We start from the raw sequence: 18,919 nt of genomic DNA, 5'->3' as shown, positions 1-18,919 counted from the left end.
TAGAAAACCCATGTTTCAGGAGAGCATGCAAAACTCTCGAGATGCCTTCAAGATGTCCTCAGGACATTCTAGGATATCCGAGAATCTCTAGATGCTAGGGTATTTTACAATATTACAAAGCAGACACTATAATTTAGATGTCCACTCCATGAGAATCTAGAATTCCTACAAAACAAACAACCCCTTAGGAATAATAATTAAGTGTGTGCAATATTTTAAAAAATTTGCAGATATAACAAAATATATTAATGATAAACTCTATTATTGATAGTCTTTAATTGGTGATAAACTTCTACCAACGATATAGTTATCACCGATAGAATCCAAGAGATAGATCTAAATTTTACTAATATTTACCAATTTTCTTGCGTTATGTTATATTATTTTTCTCTCTTTTTTAAAAAAACCAAAAATAAATAATTTGTGTTGATCTCCTGTTCGTCCCCACTTGATTTTTATTATTTATTGGCTTATTTGATAAATAGGAAAAAGAGAAAAACGCTCCTTTATTTCGTTGAAAATTATTGCATATTTTTCCAACTTCAATTCTAAAACTTTATTTCAATTTTCAATTTCTATTGTGTTGGTACAACAAATGTATTGAATTAAAATTTGAATTTATAACTTTATAACTTTAAAATGAAGTACATGTTAATTATATTAAGCGGATTTTAATTCTTACAATCTTATATGGATATGATTTTGGTACAGATTTTGCCCAAAATAATAATAATAATAATAATAATAATAATATCGTTATTTTGGAATAATCAAAATGGATTTAAAGAATTTTCATCATAATGTACGGATAACAACCATTTGTTTGGTTGCAAAGTCAAACCAATTGATTTTTTTTTTAATTTAATTAATTTGTTTAAATAATAAAAAATTGAGTTAGTTTGTCCAAATCCGTTTGAGTCCGATTGTGACACCTTGATATTTAATTTCAAAATTACCATATGATAAACGTTGTTTATCCGCATATAATGCCGCCTTTGCCGGCATTATCTTGTCACTATTTTAAAATAAAAACAAACAAACATATATATATATATATATATAAAAGAGTTTTTGCTTTTGATTTCCATCTAAACGGTCTCATATGAGTAGAGATAGTCGTCTTCCTTCATAAATTCGTGATCATCGTGTTATTTAACAAAATGTGAGATTTTGGTCATATTCCCAATATATATAATAATCTAATTGAAACGTTGTGTAGCTCAAACCACTTTGCATTGAAAAGATCGACCTCAAAGCTCAACAACTAAAAATACCATTTTTTGGTATTGTCTTGTGATTTGATAGAAAGAATGCACTAGGTACTTATACTAAAATCTAGATCTAGATATTTAATATGTAATTAATGAGATTTATTTAACCTTTATTCAAATAAACACAACAAAAACGTTTTTTCTCTAGTTCAATAAAAAAAAAAAAAAACCTCTTTTTAACTTTCTTTCTCATGTATAAGTTAAAACTCATAAAAATTAAAAGAATGTAACAATAAGAAATGATGACTTCTTAATCCTCGTTACAATAATAATTACGACTCAAACAAAAAATCGTGATTGATGGAAGAGCCAGTTTAAATAGAGATGAGACTAAAGTTATTACAAGATAACATTTTTAAGTTAGTAAGTTGTACATGATATAAAACTTTAAAAAAGCATACTTAATAGCATTAAAAGACCATACTTGCAAATTTAATAAGCAAATTCAAATAACCAAATCCAAGGTAAGGCATTAATCATCCTCTTACAAATTCTAGTATAACAATTGGGCGTTAGAGATTCAAACAACAAAATTCGTGGTTATTAACACACTCGAATGTCCATTAAAGTATTATGTTCTGGCATCATCTTACAAATTGTACACGGATATTTCTGTACAAATCAGTTTCCTAAAGAAAAAACACACGGATATTTCTGTACAAATCAGTGTCACCTTAAATTACTCTAAATTCTTGCTTTACCCAAAGGAACCCAATTTTTTTATAATTGGAATTTGGACTTTTCGTGGTCAAGCGAAGAAAGTTTCAACTTTCAAGAAGAAAACCGCTTCCATTTTCCATCCAATCTTTCTTAGCCATATAAATCCATGTCCCATAACGCCATTTTAAATTAACAATCCCATTTCTAGCTCTAAGATGACGCTTAATCCTTTTATTCCTCTTCTCCTCCTTCTCCTTCTACCTTTCTCTGCTCCTTCCGCCGCTGCGGATTCCGTCTACACCACATTTCTCCACTGTTTTGAATCCAACTCCAACCCCTCTGATGGAGTCTCCGCCATTGTCTTTGCTCGTGAAAATGCTTCTTACACTTCGGTTCTTAGGGCTTACATCCGAAACGCCCGTTTCAACACCTCCTCTGCTCCCAAACCACTGATAATCGTCACTCCATTGACCGAATCCCATGTCCAATCGGCTGTGATTTGCTCTAAGAAGCTCGGTATTCAACTCAAAATCCGAAGTGGGGGTCACGATTACGAGGGCGTTTCCTATATTTCCGAAGTCCAGTTCATCATTCTCGATATGTCCAATCTCCGGGCGGTTACCGTCGATGTCGCCGACCAATCGGCGTGGGTTCAAGCTGGAGCCACACTCGGTGAAGTGTATTACAGAATTTGGGAGAAAAGCAAGGTTCTTGGTTACCCGGCTGGTGTCTGTCCCACCGTCGGCGTCGGCGGTCACATTAGTGGCGGCGGCTATGGCAACATGCTCCGGAAGTACGGACTCACCGTCGACCATATTCTCGATGCTCGGATTGTCGATGTGAAGGGCAGAATCCTCGATTCCAAATCCATGGGGGAGGATCTTTTCTGGGCCATCAAGGGCGGCGGCGGAGCCAGTTTTGGCGTTGTCCTCGCCTACAAGATCCGGCTGGTTCCAGTGCCGGAGACGGTCACCGTCTTCCGAGTTGAAAGAACCATCGAACAGAACGCCGCTGACTTAGTCGTCAGATGGCAAGAAGTGGCTCCGTCCACCGACGAGAATCTGTTCATGAGGCTACTTTTACAGCCAGTTTCCAGTAAAGTGAAGAAGGGGACTCGAACAATCAGAGCCACCGTCATCGCCTTGTTCCTCGGGAAATCGGAAGAACTCGTGTCCTTACTGGGAAAAGAATTCCCCGAATTGGGTTTACAGAAGGAGAATTGTACTGAAATGAGCTGGATCGACTCTGTTCTCTGGTGGGGTAATTTCGATATCGGAACTTCACCGAAAGCTCTACTCGATCGGAATATCGATTCAGCAGGGTTTCTGAAAAGGAAATCGGATTACGTTCAGAAACCCATTTCCAGAGATGGGTTGGATTGGTTGTACAAGAAGATGATCGAAATCGGCAAAACAGGGCTGGTGTTCAACCCATACGGCGGAAAGATGAGCGAAATTCCATCAACAGAAACCCCATTTCCTCACCGAGCAGGAAATTTATACAAAATCCAATACTCGGTGAACTGGAACGAAGCGGGGCCGGAAGCAGATCAGGAATTTGTGAAGCAAATAAGAAGGCTGTACAGTTACATGACCCCATTTGTTTCAAAGAATCCAAGGCAATCGTTCTTGAACTACAGAGATTTGGACATTGGGATCAACAACAATGACAAGAACAGCTTTGAAGATGGAAAAGTTTATGGGTTCAAGTACTTTGGGGAGAATTTTGAGAGACTAGTGAAGGTGAAGACGGCTGTGGATCCAGAGAATTTCTTCTGGAATGAACAGAGTATTCCAACTCTTTCAAGTAAGCCATGAGAGATGGTTTAGGGATTTGATGTCGGTTATTCTACATTATTATTTCACTTGCATTGCATTCATGCATTGTGATGTAATGTGAGAACATGGGTTATTATTAACATAGAAAAAGTTAGTTTCTTTCTACAATATTTCTTCTCAATACGTTTACGTTCGTATGAAAATGAGTTAATGTAAGCAATAAAACTTTGTGGAAATGAGATTCTCCATTGGAGTCGAGATTTCTTGATTGATAAAAGTAGGGAATCTGGAGTTTTCAGCCACTATGATTGAGATTGGAATTTTAATGGGAATCAATTAGGAATGATGTAGCATTGTTGGTGTGGTGATCTGCAGGGCTGCATTCTGGGGCAACTGCTTGGTCAATTTGCAGCTTATGCACAGTGGGGGTGTTGATGCATTTCTTTGCTTAAAAAGGGGAATTGGTAAAGTTTCAATATTTCAGGCCCTTAAGGGCCAATGCTCATTGGACATTGCCCTTAAGAGCCAATTTATTTTGGAAGAATGATCATAGGTAACCAGTTACTAGCACTTGGTAGGAATTTCTTGTTACCACTTTTGACATCCAAGAGAGATTATGGGATAGACAAGGTGAATTCCCTATTGCCCATTCATTGGGCAACTAGTTTTGCAAATGTGTGAGTCAAATTTTCTATTTACCTTCTAATTTGGAGTTTTCTATAAGCTCAATTTTTTTTTAGTAAAATCCTCACTTAGAATAGATATATACCAATAAAAATGTCATATGAGCCCTTGCTATCAATGTGTAACTAAGACTTAGTTTGAAATCTCTATCAAACCTGCTTTTTAAGAGTTGGCTAGACTAGAAATGGATCGGAGAAATTGTCCAAAAAGAAAAAAAAAAAAAAATCTTTAACCATTAATATCTTTATCGGCAATTTGTTACACTAGTTTTTTTTCGGTCCTTCTCGACCAAGATCGATCTAAGATTCAAATAAAAATTTTACTTCTTTTCATTCCATGTCGGTCTTTTAAACTTTCTCAGTGCAATCTTGTCCATGGTGAAGACTAGGATGAAATACAATCTTTTCAAAATGTTATGCAATTTTATACAAATCTTACGTAATCTTTCCCATAATTTAACTTCTTTTCCAAAATAAAAACCACAAAGAAATCGCCCCGATGTCCAGTTTTTTTCAGAGGTTGCTGCACAATCACTCAAAGGGGGAAACAACAAGAAATCCACATAGAAATCACACAATTGTGAAAATAAAAATTGAGCATAAACTTTGGAAATTTGAAGAAGATATAAAAAAAATTAAGCAAAATATGGGAATGATTAGATACAATTTCGATCTTCATCCACGTTACGACAAAAAAAAAAATCAATAAATTTGATGTACCATGAAAAAAAGTAACTTTTTATTTGGATTTCGGTTCGATCTCAGCCGAAAAATTAACCAAAAAAAAATTCAAAGAATTCTCTAAAGAGTATATTTGGAACACATTTTTAATTATTTAATTAAAAATAAAATATTTTTGAAATAAATTAAAGTATTTGACAACCATTCAAAATAGTTTTTCAAGTATATCTTAATCAATTTTATCCCAACGATTAGTAAAGAAATTTTGGGTTATTATTCCCTTCTAAAATGGATTATTTGGGAACCAATAGTAATTAAAAATAAAATAAGCAGCTTTAGCGAATACGTAGAACCCAAGAAAAGCAACCGTTGTTATTATTACCGGCGAAGTGGAATGTCTGTAACCCAATTTTGGAATGTCAGTCGGATCACACTCTCCACAACTTTCCCTATGCTCCGTCTTCCTCTGTTTCTTCTCCTTCTCCTCCTCTTCTTCAACCCTTCCTTTCCCTCTCCCCTCTACGAAACCTTTCTTCATTGCCTTCAAAACCACTCTGATCCAAACCAAAACCTACCCAGCATTGTCCATCACCCAACCAACATCTCCTATTCCTCTGTTCTTCGAGCCTACATCCGAAATGCCCGATTCAATACCTCCTCCACGCCTAAACCCACATTCATTATCACCCCATTACACGAATCCCATCTCCAATCCACTCTCATTTGCGCAAAATCCTCCGCCCTTCACCTCAGAATCAGAAGCGGCGGCCATGATTTCGAGGGCCTCTCCTATGCCTCCCTTTCGCCCACTCCCTTCATTGTCGTCGATATGTTTAATCTCAGATCCATTGCAGTCGATTTACAGAGCCGATCTGCTTGGGTTCAAGCTGGTGCCACTTTGGGGGAGCTTTATTACAGAATTTGGGAACAGAGCAAGTTCCATGGCTTTCCGGCGGGTGTTTGTCCTACTGTTGGTGTTGGGGGGCATATCAGTGGTGGGGGATATGGTAATATGCTGCGGAAATTTGGGCTTACGGTGGATCATGTTGTGGATGCGCGGATTGTGGATGTGAATGGAAGAATCCTCGACAGAAATTTGATGGGAGAGGATCTTTTTTGGGCAATTAGAGGCGGAGGTGGAGCTAGCTTTGGGGTCATTCTAGCGTATAAAATTCAATTGGTTCCAGTGCCGGAAACAGTGACAGTTTTTCGGATTCAAAGAACATTGGAAGAGAACGCTACTGATATGGTCTATCGGTGGCAACATATTGCGCCTAACACTGATAACGATCTTTTTGTGAGACTTCTGTTGCAACCCATCTATTCAAAACCGAAGAAGACAGTCAGAGCCTCTGTTTATACTCTGTTTCTTGGAGGGGCCGATCGCCTTCTCTCGATACTGAAAAGGGATTTTCCTGAATTGGGTTTGAAGAAAGAAGATTGTATTGAAATGGGTTGGATTGAATCTGTGATCTGGTGGGCTAATTATGAACATGGAACATCCCCCCGTGTGCTACTCGACAGAAGTCCTGACTCAGCTTACTTTCTGAAAAGAAAATCTGATTATGTCCAAACTCCCATCTCCAAAGATGGGCTGGAATTGCTGTGGAAGAAGCTGATAGAATTGGATAAAACTGGGTTGGTTTTCAATCCATATGGTGGGAAAATGAACGAGATCTCAGCTTTAGACACAGCTTTTCCTCACAGAGCTGGAAACTTGTTCAAAATCCAGTACTCAGTAAACTGGGAAGAGCAAGGGACTGCAGCTGACAAGAGCCATGTAAATCAACTACAATTACTTTACAATTTCATGACCCCATACGTTTCCAAGAATCCAAGAACCGCTTACTTCAACTATAGGGATTTAGACATTGGTACAAATCATAACTATGACGCTGCAAACGGTTTCGAGGAGGGGAAAGTTTATGGGATCAAATACTTCAAGGAAAATTTTGAAAGGTTGGTAAAGGTGAAGACTGCGGTAGATCCACAAAATTTCTTCAGAGATGAACAAAGCATCCCCACTCTTCCAAGTAAGACATAACATAGGAATCAGACACCAATACATTCATAAACCTTACAGATTCTCAACCTTCGTATTTGGCTCTCTGAAATTGAATGAACCACCTATGGCTTCTTCCTACGCTTTGATTATCCTTGGTTCTGCAAATTAGTGGACTTCAGATTGTCTATAATGGCTCATAGATGAGATGGATATACATATTCACTTAGCCAACCAACTGAGAATTTAGTTTTTGGCTACATTATATAGCCTGTGGAATCGAAACTTGGTAGTCATAACAAACAAGGCGGAATGTTTTATTTTATCCGATGGAGTCAGAAAAGTACAACAGTTAGGCCATTTATGCAGTTCTTGGTCTTTTCTTAAATGGACCATAATTTATTGGATTGTAAGTTACACCCTTTGCTTGAAAGCATCCCCTTTAGTGTCCTGAATCAAAAGGGAATTGTGTAATGAATTCAGCAAAAATATGTCCAAGTCAATCTTAGCACTCAAGAGGCAGCTCTTTAAGACAGTTTCTGATAACTGTTTTTCACAAGAAGCTAACAAAGATCCCTTTTGTTTTGGGATTGGGGATATGTTAGTATGACATATGAAAATAATTAGTTTACCTATCTCTATCTTCATCTTCAAAATTAAGTTATATACTTGTTTCCCTTAGTTTGCATTCATTTAGAAGGGAGGAAGACATTTTATCTCTTTCCGAATCTAAATCTGATTGCCAATCGCAGAGGTCCAATCTTCTGGTTTGAGTTGGAGTAGAAGTTGGAGGCTGACCATGGTGGCCATCATCATGTTCAAAGCACAGCTTTTGTAAACCAACTTCACAAAGGGGAAGCATTTGTTTGAGGCCATGGAATGAATGAAGCCTAAAACTCTTCAGAAACCAAGCTTTTGACTACTGTTGGAAGAATATGAAGATGAAGATTGGTCCTTCTGTGTTATAAGACAAAGAATAGCCTGAAAACTGTCAAGCACAAGATCCAATATTGAAGAAGCTATTGTTCCTCTAAGATCTTATCAGTGAATAGGATTCCACAACAAAGAAGAACTAGTGGGAGAAGAAAAATACCAACCAGCAGCACCACCCACCATGATTTGAAGTCAAAATCTTTCTTCTCAAGCTTTGGTATTTTATACTTCAAAGTGAGATGACAATTGTTTGTAATCATCCACTTACTGCCTTGGAATTATATTATTAATGAGTGGCAGTGGTTTAAAGATGCGTCATTTTACCACTGATTCTAATTTGGGGTTTTAACAAACTTGTTCACTCTATCTACACTGAAAGAGTTATCTTCAAAAATCCTATCCTCCCACTATGTCTGTATCAAGATCAATCCAATTAAAAATTTGTCTTCATCATCATTCACTCCCAATAGTGCTTTTTTTTTTTTTTTTTTTTTTTTGTGCAAAGTGTTCCTAACTCAACAAAAGTATTACATGAAACCAATTCAAACTCTTGTTCTAAATAAAGGGATCCTTTTAGAAATATTCTTATATGTCATTCATAATCAATATTTTCAAATGAACATTATTAAGAGAACACTTAAATAGCAATTTTTCCCTACAAGTAAGATTTCTTCTAAGAGGAAAACTTTTCATTTATGAACTATAAACTATAAAGTAGGGTTGGCTCATGTTAAATTAAGAGTAAAACACACATATAGCAATTATTACTAATCATTGTTACATAAAAACATTAGTGAAATCAACTTGATTATTAATGGACCCATTAACCATCTTCTACTTAATACTAAGTTTCTTAAATGAATGTGCTAATTTGTTAAATGGAAGAAAGTTCAATACTTTTCCTTGTATCATTGCAATAATTTCCAAAGTCTAAATTTGCAGCAAAAGAACTTCCCATTACAATCAACGTCATCTTCAATTTCATATCCTGTTTAAGGATAAGGTCCATGCTGTTTTGAGACTTCTTAAGATCCAACAACATTATAATAATTAATTTGCATGATAGAAAACATGTATCGTATACAACTGCCTCAGAAACCCATATTTTAAGGTATAATTTTATACTTGATACAAACAAAAGGTATAATTTAAGATATAATTTTATACTTGATATATGAGTCGTTTTCATTTTTTCTTCACGTTTGAACAGACTCAAGGCAGAATATGTTCCTTAAAGACATGAATTACAAAGCTTTTGCTTTCTTTAAGGAATGTGTAACGTACAAACAAAATCAACAGTTGATATAGCATAGCAAGGATCATCACTTTCTTCTGATCCATTTACTTTATGACGTTTGTATTAGCTCAACTATGCGTTTGATGCCACTTTCATAGCCAAAGCTTGAAACTTTTCCCTATATATGATTTGAGAAACCACTGATTACTGGCATTCCATAAACATTAAGGTACTAATTGAACCTTTTGTTGTTAACGATGATGGTGTTTACAAATCCCAAGTACAAATCCTTTGTGGCTTCTCTGTTTCTTGTCTTTCTGCTTTCATCTTCTTCTTGGGTTGATTCAGCTTCTCTTGAGGAGAGTTTCCTTCAGTGTCTAAATGAGAATTCTCAATTTTCTGTCCCTTACTCATCTTTTTGTGCTCCAAACAATGCTACATTTAATGCTCTTTTGCAATCAACTGCTCAGAATCTGAGGTACTTGGAGCCTTCAGTGCCAAAGCCTCTGTTCATCTTCACCCCATTGTTTGATTCCCATGTCCAGTCAGCTGTTATTTGCTCAAAACAGCTCAAGATTCATCTCAGAGTTCGTAGTGGAGGCCATGACTATGAGGGCCTCTCTTATGTGTCTGAAATTGAGACACCTTTCATTATTCTTGACCTTGCCAAGCTTCGATCTGTCAAAGTGGACATTGATGGTAATAGCGCTTGGGTTCAGGCTGGGGCGACGATTGGCGAGGTTTATTACAGAATTGCTGAGAAAAGTAAGGTTCATGGCTTCCCAGCTGGTCTTTGCACAAGTTTGGGTGTTGGAGGTCATATAACAGGTGGTGCTTATGGTTCTATGATGCGAAAATACGGTCTTGGTGCTGACAATGTTGTAGATGCTCGGATTGTTGATGCAAATGGGAGAATTCTTAACAGAGAAGCCATGGGAGAGGACCTGTTTTGGGCTATTAGAGGAGGAGGAGGGGGGAGCTTTGGAATCATTCTGTGGTGGAAGCTAAATTTGGTTCCTGTTCCATCAACTGTGACTGTTTTTACAGTTGCAAAGACTTTAGAACAAGGTGCTACAAAAATCCTGTACAAATGGCAACAGGTTGCTGATAAGCTAGATGAAGATTTGTTCATCAGAGTGATTATAAATGTGGCTGCAAATGCTGATAAAAAGGGTCAGAAAACTGTAAGTACAGCTTACAATGCCCTCTTCTTGGGAGATGCAAGCAGACTCCTCAAAGTTATGGGAGAAAGCTTTCCTGAATTGGGTTTGACAAGAAAAGATTGCATAGAGACAAGCTGGATCAAATCAGTTCTTTACATTGCTGGTTACCCAAGTGGAACTCCACCAGAAGTGCTTCTCCAAGGCAAATCAACTTTCAAAAACTACTTCAAAGCAAAATCAGACTTTGTCAAAGACCCCATTCCAGAAACAGGTCTTGAAGGGCTATGGAAAAGGCTGTTTGAAGATGAAAGTCCATTGATGATATGGAATCCTTATGGTGGAATGATGGGCAAGATTTCGGAGACTGAGATTCCATTTCCTCATAGAAGAGGAGTCCTTTTCAAAATTCAGTACCTAACTACATGGCAAAAAGGAGAGGAAAATCAAGACAAACACCTACAATGGATCAAGAAGCTTTACAATTACATGACACCTTATGTTTCTCAGCTTCCAAGAGAAACATATGTGAATTACAGAGATCTTGACTTGGGAATTAACAAGAACAGCAACACAAGCTACATTGAATCAATCGGATGGGGAACTCGGTATTTCAAAGAAAACTTTGGGAGATTGCTGAGAGTTAAGACTAAAGTCGATCCTGATAACTTCTTCCGACATGAACAGAGCATTCCACCTATTCCAACTTCTGAAAGTTTAAGAAGCTTTGGCTCTTCCAAAAGGGGATTTGATTAGAGTTTGAAGCATCATGTGTTTGTTTTTTCCTTCCCTTTGAACTCTGTAACTTTCTTGATCTCTAAGTGCAATAAGATACTGATAAATCCTATTATGAAGTGATGCAATTAAACAAAAAAATGAACCTTGGGATTTTTCAAGAAACAAATCAATGTACATCAGAACAACGACAAGATATCAGGTCCACTTCCCACAAGTTAATCAGATAACTTCAGTATTTCAAAATATCAGTGGATGTGTTGAGGACTGATCATATGGTGGAAACATAAACGAATTATATCTAGTATTTTTCTAAATCACCTTACATAAATTATGGGGAATAAAGTCATTTTTATAACTCAAATAATTTATTTGCCACGTCATTACAATGTTGTAAAGTGGCCAACATTGTTCCTTAAGAGTTTCTTATGAGAGAACGGATTAAAGAAAAAGACTCATCTGTTGGACCAAAACTGACATTCCATCTAATAAACAAAACTGACATTCCTTGTCATAAACAAAACTGACATTCCTTGTCGTAGCGATCTCAGAGGCACCACCAGTTTCTTATCTCTCTCCTTTCAGCTTTATTCGTTTTGGACTCAAATTTATGCCAAAAGGAAAGAACTTAGCTGACAAGATATGGCTTGCTCCACCTGAAGATGGTGAACAGCAATAAGTAATAATGATAATAATAGTATGGGGCACGGCCGAATCTTCCATTATTAGACTACATCAAATCCTATACAAAACCATCCATCCTTGAATAATTTACAGCACAAAGCTGATACAATCTTCTAACTCACTTCGCATTAGCATTGCCATGATGCAACAAATAGACTGGAAAACAATGAATATAAGACAAAAATATGTACTTTAAATAACTGAAACGTGTTTGCCTTGAGAGCTATACAACTTTGTTATCTAGTCTTCTCAGCTACTTTTGATGCAGGAAGTGTTCCAAATGCTCTGTCCCAAAGTGGTGAAGTGACGCCGAAGCCTTTATTCAGGATGCGGAAGTGATGATTCATATGATATTTCTACACAAATACAACTCATTTTAGGGTGTAACTCAAAACAGAACGAGATTAAGAATGAAATACCCGATGGTGAATGTTACCATCCATTAAATAACCTACAAGGCAAAAGGAAGAGTGAGACAGGACGCTCAGCATATTGATACGGCATACAGGTAAGCCAAAGGGCCTCCAACGATCATGCTGACTCCATGGTAAACCCTACATTTCACTCCGTGATTCAACTTCATCTTTAGAGTTGCATTGGCCAACACAACACCGATATGTCAAGCATCTTCCTATCTCACTCTTTTCAAGGTTGCAGGCTATAACATTGATGGTATCATCCTTTTAAGTGGAGCATTTTTTGAGTTTAACAACATGAGGGGTGGGAGAATTTAAAGCTTTGACCTCCACATATTCCCTAACCAACCAATTGAGCTACGCTCAAGTTGGACTCAGAATGAAGAGCATTGAGCTATTTGATTGAATAGAAAGTGGGGACATTATGCAGTGCTTTACCTTCAATTTTTTTGGCACGTCTCCCGTTGGTTGGCCATGATGCAAGTAGTAATGGGTAACGTCATAGATCACATAACCCAAAAGACCGCCTCCAAACAGAGCAGGAGCCATAGATGGTGGGAAAGAGAGTTTAACCAAGTTCCATAACTGTCAACAAACGGATAGAAAAAGCTACAATCAACTGCAAGGATTATATGTAAAGAGAACAACTAGACCATCTATATGCAATTTCAAAAATAACTTTGACACTTCACTTTAATTGCTTGCTCATTTACTACTCTTGCTTTTGGAACAAAAGATTTCAAATCTTCCATAATGCAATATCGAGCAAATTTCAAAGCCAAGAGTGGGGTGGAGTGGACATACTGGAACTAACAGAACAGCTGTTGCAGTAGGAGGAAAAACTAGTCGCAGACTATCCATTGGGTGCTTGTGATGGCAACCATGAATAAGGTAATGCATGGTATTTCCCCTAAAGCATGTTTAGGGTGTTATTAACATATTCCCAAATTTGCATAAGGAAAAGCACTCAACGAGTGCAGAAGAGAGATACTAACCAATAACTCTGGGTTTCAATATGGAACAGGAAACGATGCACTATGTATTCGATCAATGTCCAAATAGAAATGCCAAAGATCACCATCAATGATATCTGAGGAAGTGTGTGCCCCATATTGACAGACATGGAAACGAACCAACAGACCACTGGCAGCCATATGAGTGGAACCATCCACCATGCTGTGCGCGTACAGAACTGTTTCCAGATTGAAACATATCAAAAATACTGTTAATGAAATTCTCTACTCTTTGAAAACTGAAAAGGTCATCAAATCATCACCTCCCAAAAGTCACTTTTGAAGAATCGAGGTCTTTCCTTGCTGATAATAGGCTGATGAACCCACTCTTGATATGCTTCTCCAAGATGGCCAACCTATGGAAGTAGAAACATAACTAAACAATTTTCCTTTGAATTTATAAAGAGCAGCTTTGGTTCAAGCAGAGTGAATTGGAACAACATAAAAAGGTCCCAAACCAGAATTCATGAATTCAACTGAAACTACTAAACCAAGAAAATTTAACTTGCTTAAAACCCAAATCTCTGCTTAACAATCCCCAAAGCCTTGAAACATAACATAACATTGTTTACTTTGGATAGAGGATAGAAACATAAAAATATGAAGGCATGGTGCCAGTGCAACTTACCTGGAACACGAGTGGTTTGTTCAGATCAACAGTAAATTCCTGTGCAACCATCGTGATACCTGTCGGTAGATTCCAGTGGCCTGAAACATTGTTTTTAAAAGGGATCAAGAAATTCATCTGTCACCAACTTGGTTTTGGAATATATCAGTGATGAACTTTGAACATTGTGGATTATCTCAGTTTCGGGTTAAAACGTATTATCCATCACTATGATCTTATCTCAGTTTCTGGTTGAAACGTATTATCCATCACTATGATCCCAATGAAAAACAAATAAGTAGGCTGTTAGGCCCCCAATTGTGGATACATATGTTAGAAAGAATAAGAGAGGCAGGGAAGTGTGTTTGTGGGGACCACGGGTGAAAGTTAGTTGTATTGAAAGGAGTTGAGAGTGGGGTCCACAAGGATTGGGGGGAGGAGTGAGGTTTATATTGTGGGAGGAGCGTAGGAGAAAGGTAGGGAAGTCTGAGAGTAAACTTCTCGAGAGTGAAGTAGGAGAGGGATCAATCATTTGAGATTGAGGACTGTGATTGTAGGCGATATTGTACTGTTTCTTTGAGTAATAATAAACGATACTTTTCATACACGAGTGAGGTTTATATTGTGGGAGGGTTCACAAGGGTTGGGGATGAATGTTTGCCCCAGAAGGCAACAACAATTGATAAGCCAATGTCCCTATACGATCCACAATCTGGTATGACCCAAAATATTTGGGAGACAATTTCTCATTCTGTCATTTACTCTCGGACAGAATAATAAATGCTCATGCATGAAAGGTATCGTTTATTATCACTCAAAGAAACAATACAATATCGCCTACAATCACAGTCCTCGATCTCAGATGATCGATCCCTCTCTTACCTCTCGCTCTAGAGAAGTTTACTCTCTGACTTCCCTACCTTTCTCCTACGCTCCTCCCACAATATAAACCTCACTCCTCCCCCCAACCCTTGTGGACCCCGCTCTCAACTCCTTTCATTACAACTAACTCTCACCCATGGTCCCCACAAACACACTTCCCTACTCTCTCTTATTCTTTCTAGCATATGTTTGTACAATTGGGGGCCTAACATAGGCTCCATTTGATAACTATTAGATTTTTTGTTTTTATAAATTGTGTTTGTTTTTTGACTATTGGTTGAAATATTAGAATTCTTAACCAAATTCCAAATTTCAAAAACTACTTTTAAACTGTTTTTTCCCCCAAAACTTTGCTTAAATTTTGAAAAGATTTCTAAAAAGTAATAAAAAACATATAAACCACTAGGGATGGTGTTAATGATTATAAGGTCAACGAAACCTCAACCTATCTCCACAATATTATGATATCATCCACTTTGGGCATAAACTCTCATGGCTTTACTTTTAAACCTACCCAAAAAGCCTCATACCAATTGAGATAATTGCCCTCACTTATGAAACATGGATTATATCTCTTCCCTAACCAATATGGGACTTTGTTTGCACCTAACAATCCTCTCCTTGGACAAAGTACTACCTTGAGCCTCCCCTCAAACAAATTTGTCCACTCCCAATCATGAGAACTTACTCTTCATCCCAAGCCACATCCCCTTCATCCCAAGGCACATCTCATTCCTCTCGGGTCAATATCCAAATAGAGCACGAGCACAAATCACATTGTGGAATGTACATGGTGTCAACCACATATTGCACCCTTAATCTTCTCTCCTCGAACAAAGATCTACCACCACCAATGCGGCTTAATAGAATTATTACTTGTTTGCCACTCCCAAGCACTTTTTTTGTTCCATCTATGGGTTTTATCCACAATGTCAACTGTGAGGATTCATTGTCTCTTTGTTCATAATTTGAAGATAACACAGCTAGGTTTAGACCATAACAATAATACCAGTTAATAAGATCAACATAACCTCTGCCTATCTCCACAATAATATGATATTGTCCAATTTAGGCATAAACCTTCATGGCTTTACTTTTTGGAACTACCAAAAAGACCTCATACCAATTGAGATAATTATCCTTACTTGCATAACATGGATCTATCACTTTCCTAACCAATGTGGGATGTTATTTGCATCTAATAATCCTCCCCTAAAAAAAAGTACCACCTTGAGCCTTGAACAAATCTGTCTACTCTCAACCATGCGAGCTTACTCTTCATCCCAAGCCACATCCCATTCATCCCAGGATATCTTTCTCATCACCCCAAAGCACTTACTCTTCATCCCAAACCACATCTTGTTCATCCCAAGATATCTTTCTCATCATCCCGATGCACATCTTGTTCATCTCGAGTCATTATCCAAATAGAGCATGAGCACAAATATGGATCACTTTAAGGAATGTACTTGGTATCGACCACCTATCGCACCCTTAATCTCCTCTCCTAAAACAAAGATCTACTCCATCACCAATGCGGCTTGATAGAGTCATTACTTGCTTGCCGCTTGATAGCACTTCTTGTTCCATCTATGGATTTTATTCACAATGTCGACTATGAGGCTTCGTTAATTCTCTTTGTTCAAAATCTGAAGGATTAACCCAACATAGCTAGATCTAGACCATGGCTCTAATACTAATTAATAAGGTCAACAAAACCTCCACCTATCTCTATAATTATATGATATTGTTCACTTTGGGCATCTGGTTTTACCTTTGAAACTACCCAAAAGGCTCGATACCAATGGAGATAATTGTCCTCACTTGTGTAACATGAATTATCCCTTCCCTAAATAATGTGGAACTTTGTTTGCACCTAACAAATGAACTTAAATTTTAAAAACTAAAAACCAAAAGCTTATCAAACAAGGCCTTAAATGACCATGTAAAGTAAAGTTGTGACACTGGAACAAATAAAAATGATATTCAAACGTTAACGAGCAGCCTCAGAAAGAGCTTGTTCATTGTTGACTGACTGGCTTATAAACAATTGAGTTGAATGCTCTGAATAACATGCCAACGGAAAAGGATACGGTTCCCTTTCGTTACCATTTTCAAGGCGTTCAAGCTTCGGTTGCTTAGTTGGAGCAGACGCAATAGATTTAAAATTTATAACGCGAAGATTCATTCAAGTTGTCTGATTAAAAAGCAAGACAAAACAAAGCAACCTCCTAAAGAAACACAAGTGCATATGAATTCTTCAGTCCATCCACAAACACACATCCGCGTAAACAACAATGTAATCAAGAAATTGAGCAGCCTGAGCAAGAGACTTTATAATGCCAATCTACATTGACCCTTCAACGACATTTCCAATCCCAGAACCGAAACAACAAAAAACCCACAAAAAAGGAAGCAAAAGAAGAGAACCCAGGAAGAAAGAAGCCACATTTGAGGATCAGAGACAAAAACGGGGGAGAAAAAACAGAGAAGAAACAGATCTAAGGAGTAAAGAAAGAGATGAAAAGAGGAAAAAGAGGAGTTACCAAGCCCAGTGAAAAGCAATGCAGAAGAAGTGGAAGGAGCAAGTTGGGAATGAAAAAGAAAGGAATTTTGATAGATAGATTGATTGGGTTGAACGGTGGTGAGTTGTTGATGTTTGAAACGAGCGACGGAGTGGGAGGAGAAGGAGAGATTTTTAAGGGCAATGTGGCGTTTTTCCTTTTAAAAGAGATTGACACCGTTCAATACAAAATGGGTGTCAGTCGAATCAGCCACACCGCATTTTGCCAGCTCATCACCCCCGCTTTCAACCTCTCTCTTCCTTCCCTTTTTTCAGATTCATTCAACCATTTTGCTCTTTCTTTTATAATACACAACTATCATATTTATTTCCCACTTTTTTTTTTTTTTAATTTTTCAAACTATTCGTAAATAAATTGGTTCATATTTAAAATTAATTCTATATTTTACATTAGTAACGCTCATTTAGTCTTTTTTTTTTTTTATCAATAATAAGTTTCAAATCTAGTTTCTATTTGGTTTGTGTTAATGTTTATTAATTTGTTTAAAAGAATTATAAATAATTAAATTTCACTGTTTGTTTCATTACAATTAAAATTAAGTTTTAAATTTTTACTTCATAATTATTTTTAATTAATTAATTAATATACATTAACGTCAAATACTAATGTGAATATACAGTAAAAAAAATCAAGGTTTGAAACTTAGGGTTTAAATTGAAACAAAATTCAGACCTCAAAGCTAAAATTATAACATTTTAAAATTTATAGACAAACTGAAATCAAATTTAAATAATTGGACATCTAAGACCAAATAAAAATTAGACTCAAATTTAATGGACGAAAATAATATTTTTGGTTTAATTTTTATTCATGAGTTCCTCTTACAAATATGAATAGATTGATTTATGAGAATGTATATAAAATATGAATGTCACCCACAAGTAAAGGAGACTTGTACACAAGTTGTTTCAATTATTTTTTGCCCTACTTTTGTATCATATTATGTGTCCCATCTTTTCTCTCTCTTTTAATACTCTACTTTTAACATATCCAATTTTTTTTTATTCAATTTCTAGTTTTTCAAACTTTGTGAATTTATTACTTTCATGATTTTGTTCAAGTGTTTGTACAATTATCATTTGACTTTTTGCATACTTTTTTCCTTTTTATTTATACCTTTGTTCTATAATTTTCTCTCTTTAAATTTTGAAAACACTTTTCAAATATTAACAAAATCTTGAATTTAATAAGGATTCCCAGTTTTTTTATATCAAAAAATGATACTAAATCGCTTTTGTTTATATGTTTTTCATATAAAAGAACTTTTGCTTATTTATAAATACATGTAGAAATTACAATAGAAAATGTTTTACAGCATTTAGTGGAAGGAAAATAATAATGATTTTCTGAACCTAAGTAATACTTTGGTTGTTTCAATATAAATTCCATTTATTTGGCCTTAAAAAAATATCCATTTTTTTAACATATTTTTATTTTATTTTCTTATCTAAATTATACTATTGATTTTCAACAAATTAATACCCTATTTTCATAACATAAGAACGAGGCCAGTGTGGAATATGTGAGTTCAATCGTTTTTTTTTTTTTTTTTTGGTAAACAAAAATTTTAAATTATAAATAAACATACAACA

At 36.4% G+C, this 18,919-nt stretch overlaps 4 protein-coding genes across 5 annotated transcripts; 3 read left to right on the top strand and 1 right to left on the bottom strand.

Moving 5' to 3' along the window:
* Positions 1 to 1,971: 1,971 nt before the first annotated feature.
* Positions 1,972 to 4,338, top strand: LOC120073172 (berberine bridge enzyme-like 21). Its single transcript, XM_039025835.1, has 2 exons — positions 1,972 to 3,737; positions 4,085 to 4,338. Exons 1-2 carry the CDS (start codon positions 2,147 to 2,149, stop codon positions 4,159 to 4,161), a joined length of 1,668 nt encoding a protein of 555 aa, XP_038881763.1. The 5' UTR covers positions 1,972 to 2,146; the 3' UTR covers positions 4,162 to 4,338.
* Positions 4,339 to 4,563: 225 nt separating this feature from the next.
* Positions 4,564 to 8,402, top strand: LOC120073171 (berberine bridge enzyme-like 21). Its single transcript, XM_039025834.1, has 2 exons — positions 4,564 to 7,106; positions 7,828 to 8,402. The coding sequence occupies exons 1-2, from the start codon at positions 5,468 to 5,470 to the stop codon at positions 7,911 to 7,913; spliced, it is 1,725 nt and encodes a 574-aa protein (XP_038881762.1). The 5' UTR covers positions 4,564 to 5,467; the 3' UTR covers positions 7,914 to 8,402.
* A 956-nt stretch (positions 8,403 to 9,358) lies between these two features.
* Positions 9,359 to 11,336, top strand: LOC120073918 (berberine bridge enzyme-like 15). The gene has a single exon (XM_039026836.1). It carries the CDS (start codon positions 9,503 to 9,505, stop codon positions 11,159 to 11,161), a length of 1,659 nt encoding a protein of 552 aa, XP_038882764.1. The 5' UTR covers positions 9,359 to 9,502; the 3' UTR covers positions 11,162 to 11,336.
* A 490-nt stretch (positions 11,337 to 11,826) lies between these two features.
* On the bottom strand, positions 11,827 to 17,561 carry LOC120073919 (dihydroceramide fatty acyl 2-hydroxylase FAH1-like). 2 transcript variants are annotated; one of them, XM_039026838.1, is made up of 7 exons: positions 17,289 to 17,561; positions 13,882 to 13,961; positions 13,517 to 13,609; positions 13,236 to 13,432; positions 13,045 to 13,150; positions 12,679 to 12,825; positions 11,827 to 12,180 (listed from the first exon to the last, which is right to left on the bottom strand). In XM_039026838.1, exons 2-7 carry the CDS (start codon positions 13,930 to 13,932, stop codon positions 12,061 to 12,063), a joined length of 714 nt encoding a protein of 237 aa, XP_038882766.1. In that variant the 5' UTR covers positions 13,933 to 13,961; positions 17,289 to 17,561; the 3' UTR covers positions 11,827 to 12,060. The 2 variants fall into 2 exon arrangements, with proteins under 2 accessions (XP_038882766.1, XP_038882765.1); XM_039026837.1 differs by lacking the exon at positions 17,289 to 17,561 and adding an exon at positions 16,852 to 17,256.
* Positions 17,562 to 18,919: the final 1,358 nt, after the last annotated feature.

Source organism: Benincasa hispida, chromosome 3 (genome assembly GCF_009727055.1).
Source record: "Benincasa hispida cultivar B227 chromosome 3, ASM972705v1, whole genome shotgun sequence".
Taxonomy (NCBI): domain Eukaryota; kingdom Viridiplantae; phylum Streptophyta; class Magnoliopsida; order Cucurbitales; family Cucurbitaceae; genus Benincasa; species Benincasa hispida.
Note: the sequence above shows the minus strand (reverse complement) of the source record. Positions and strands in the feature narration are given on the sequence as shown.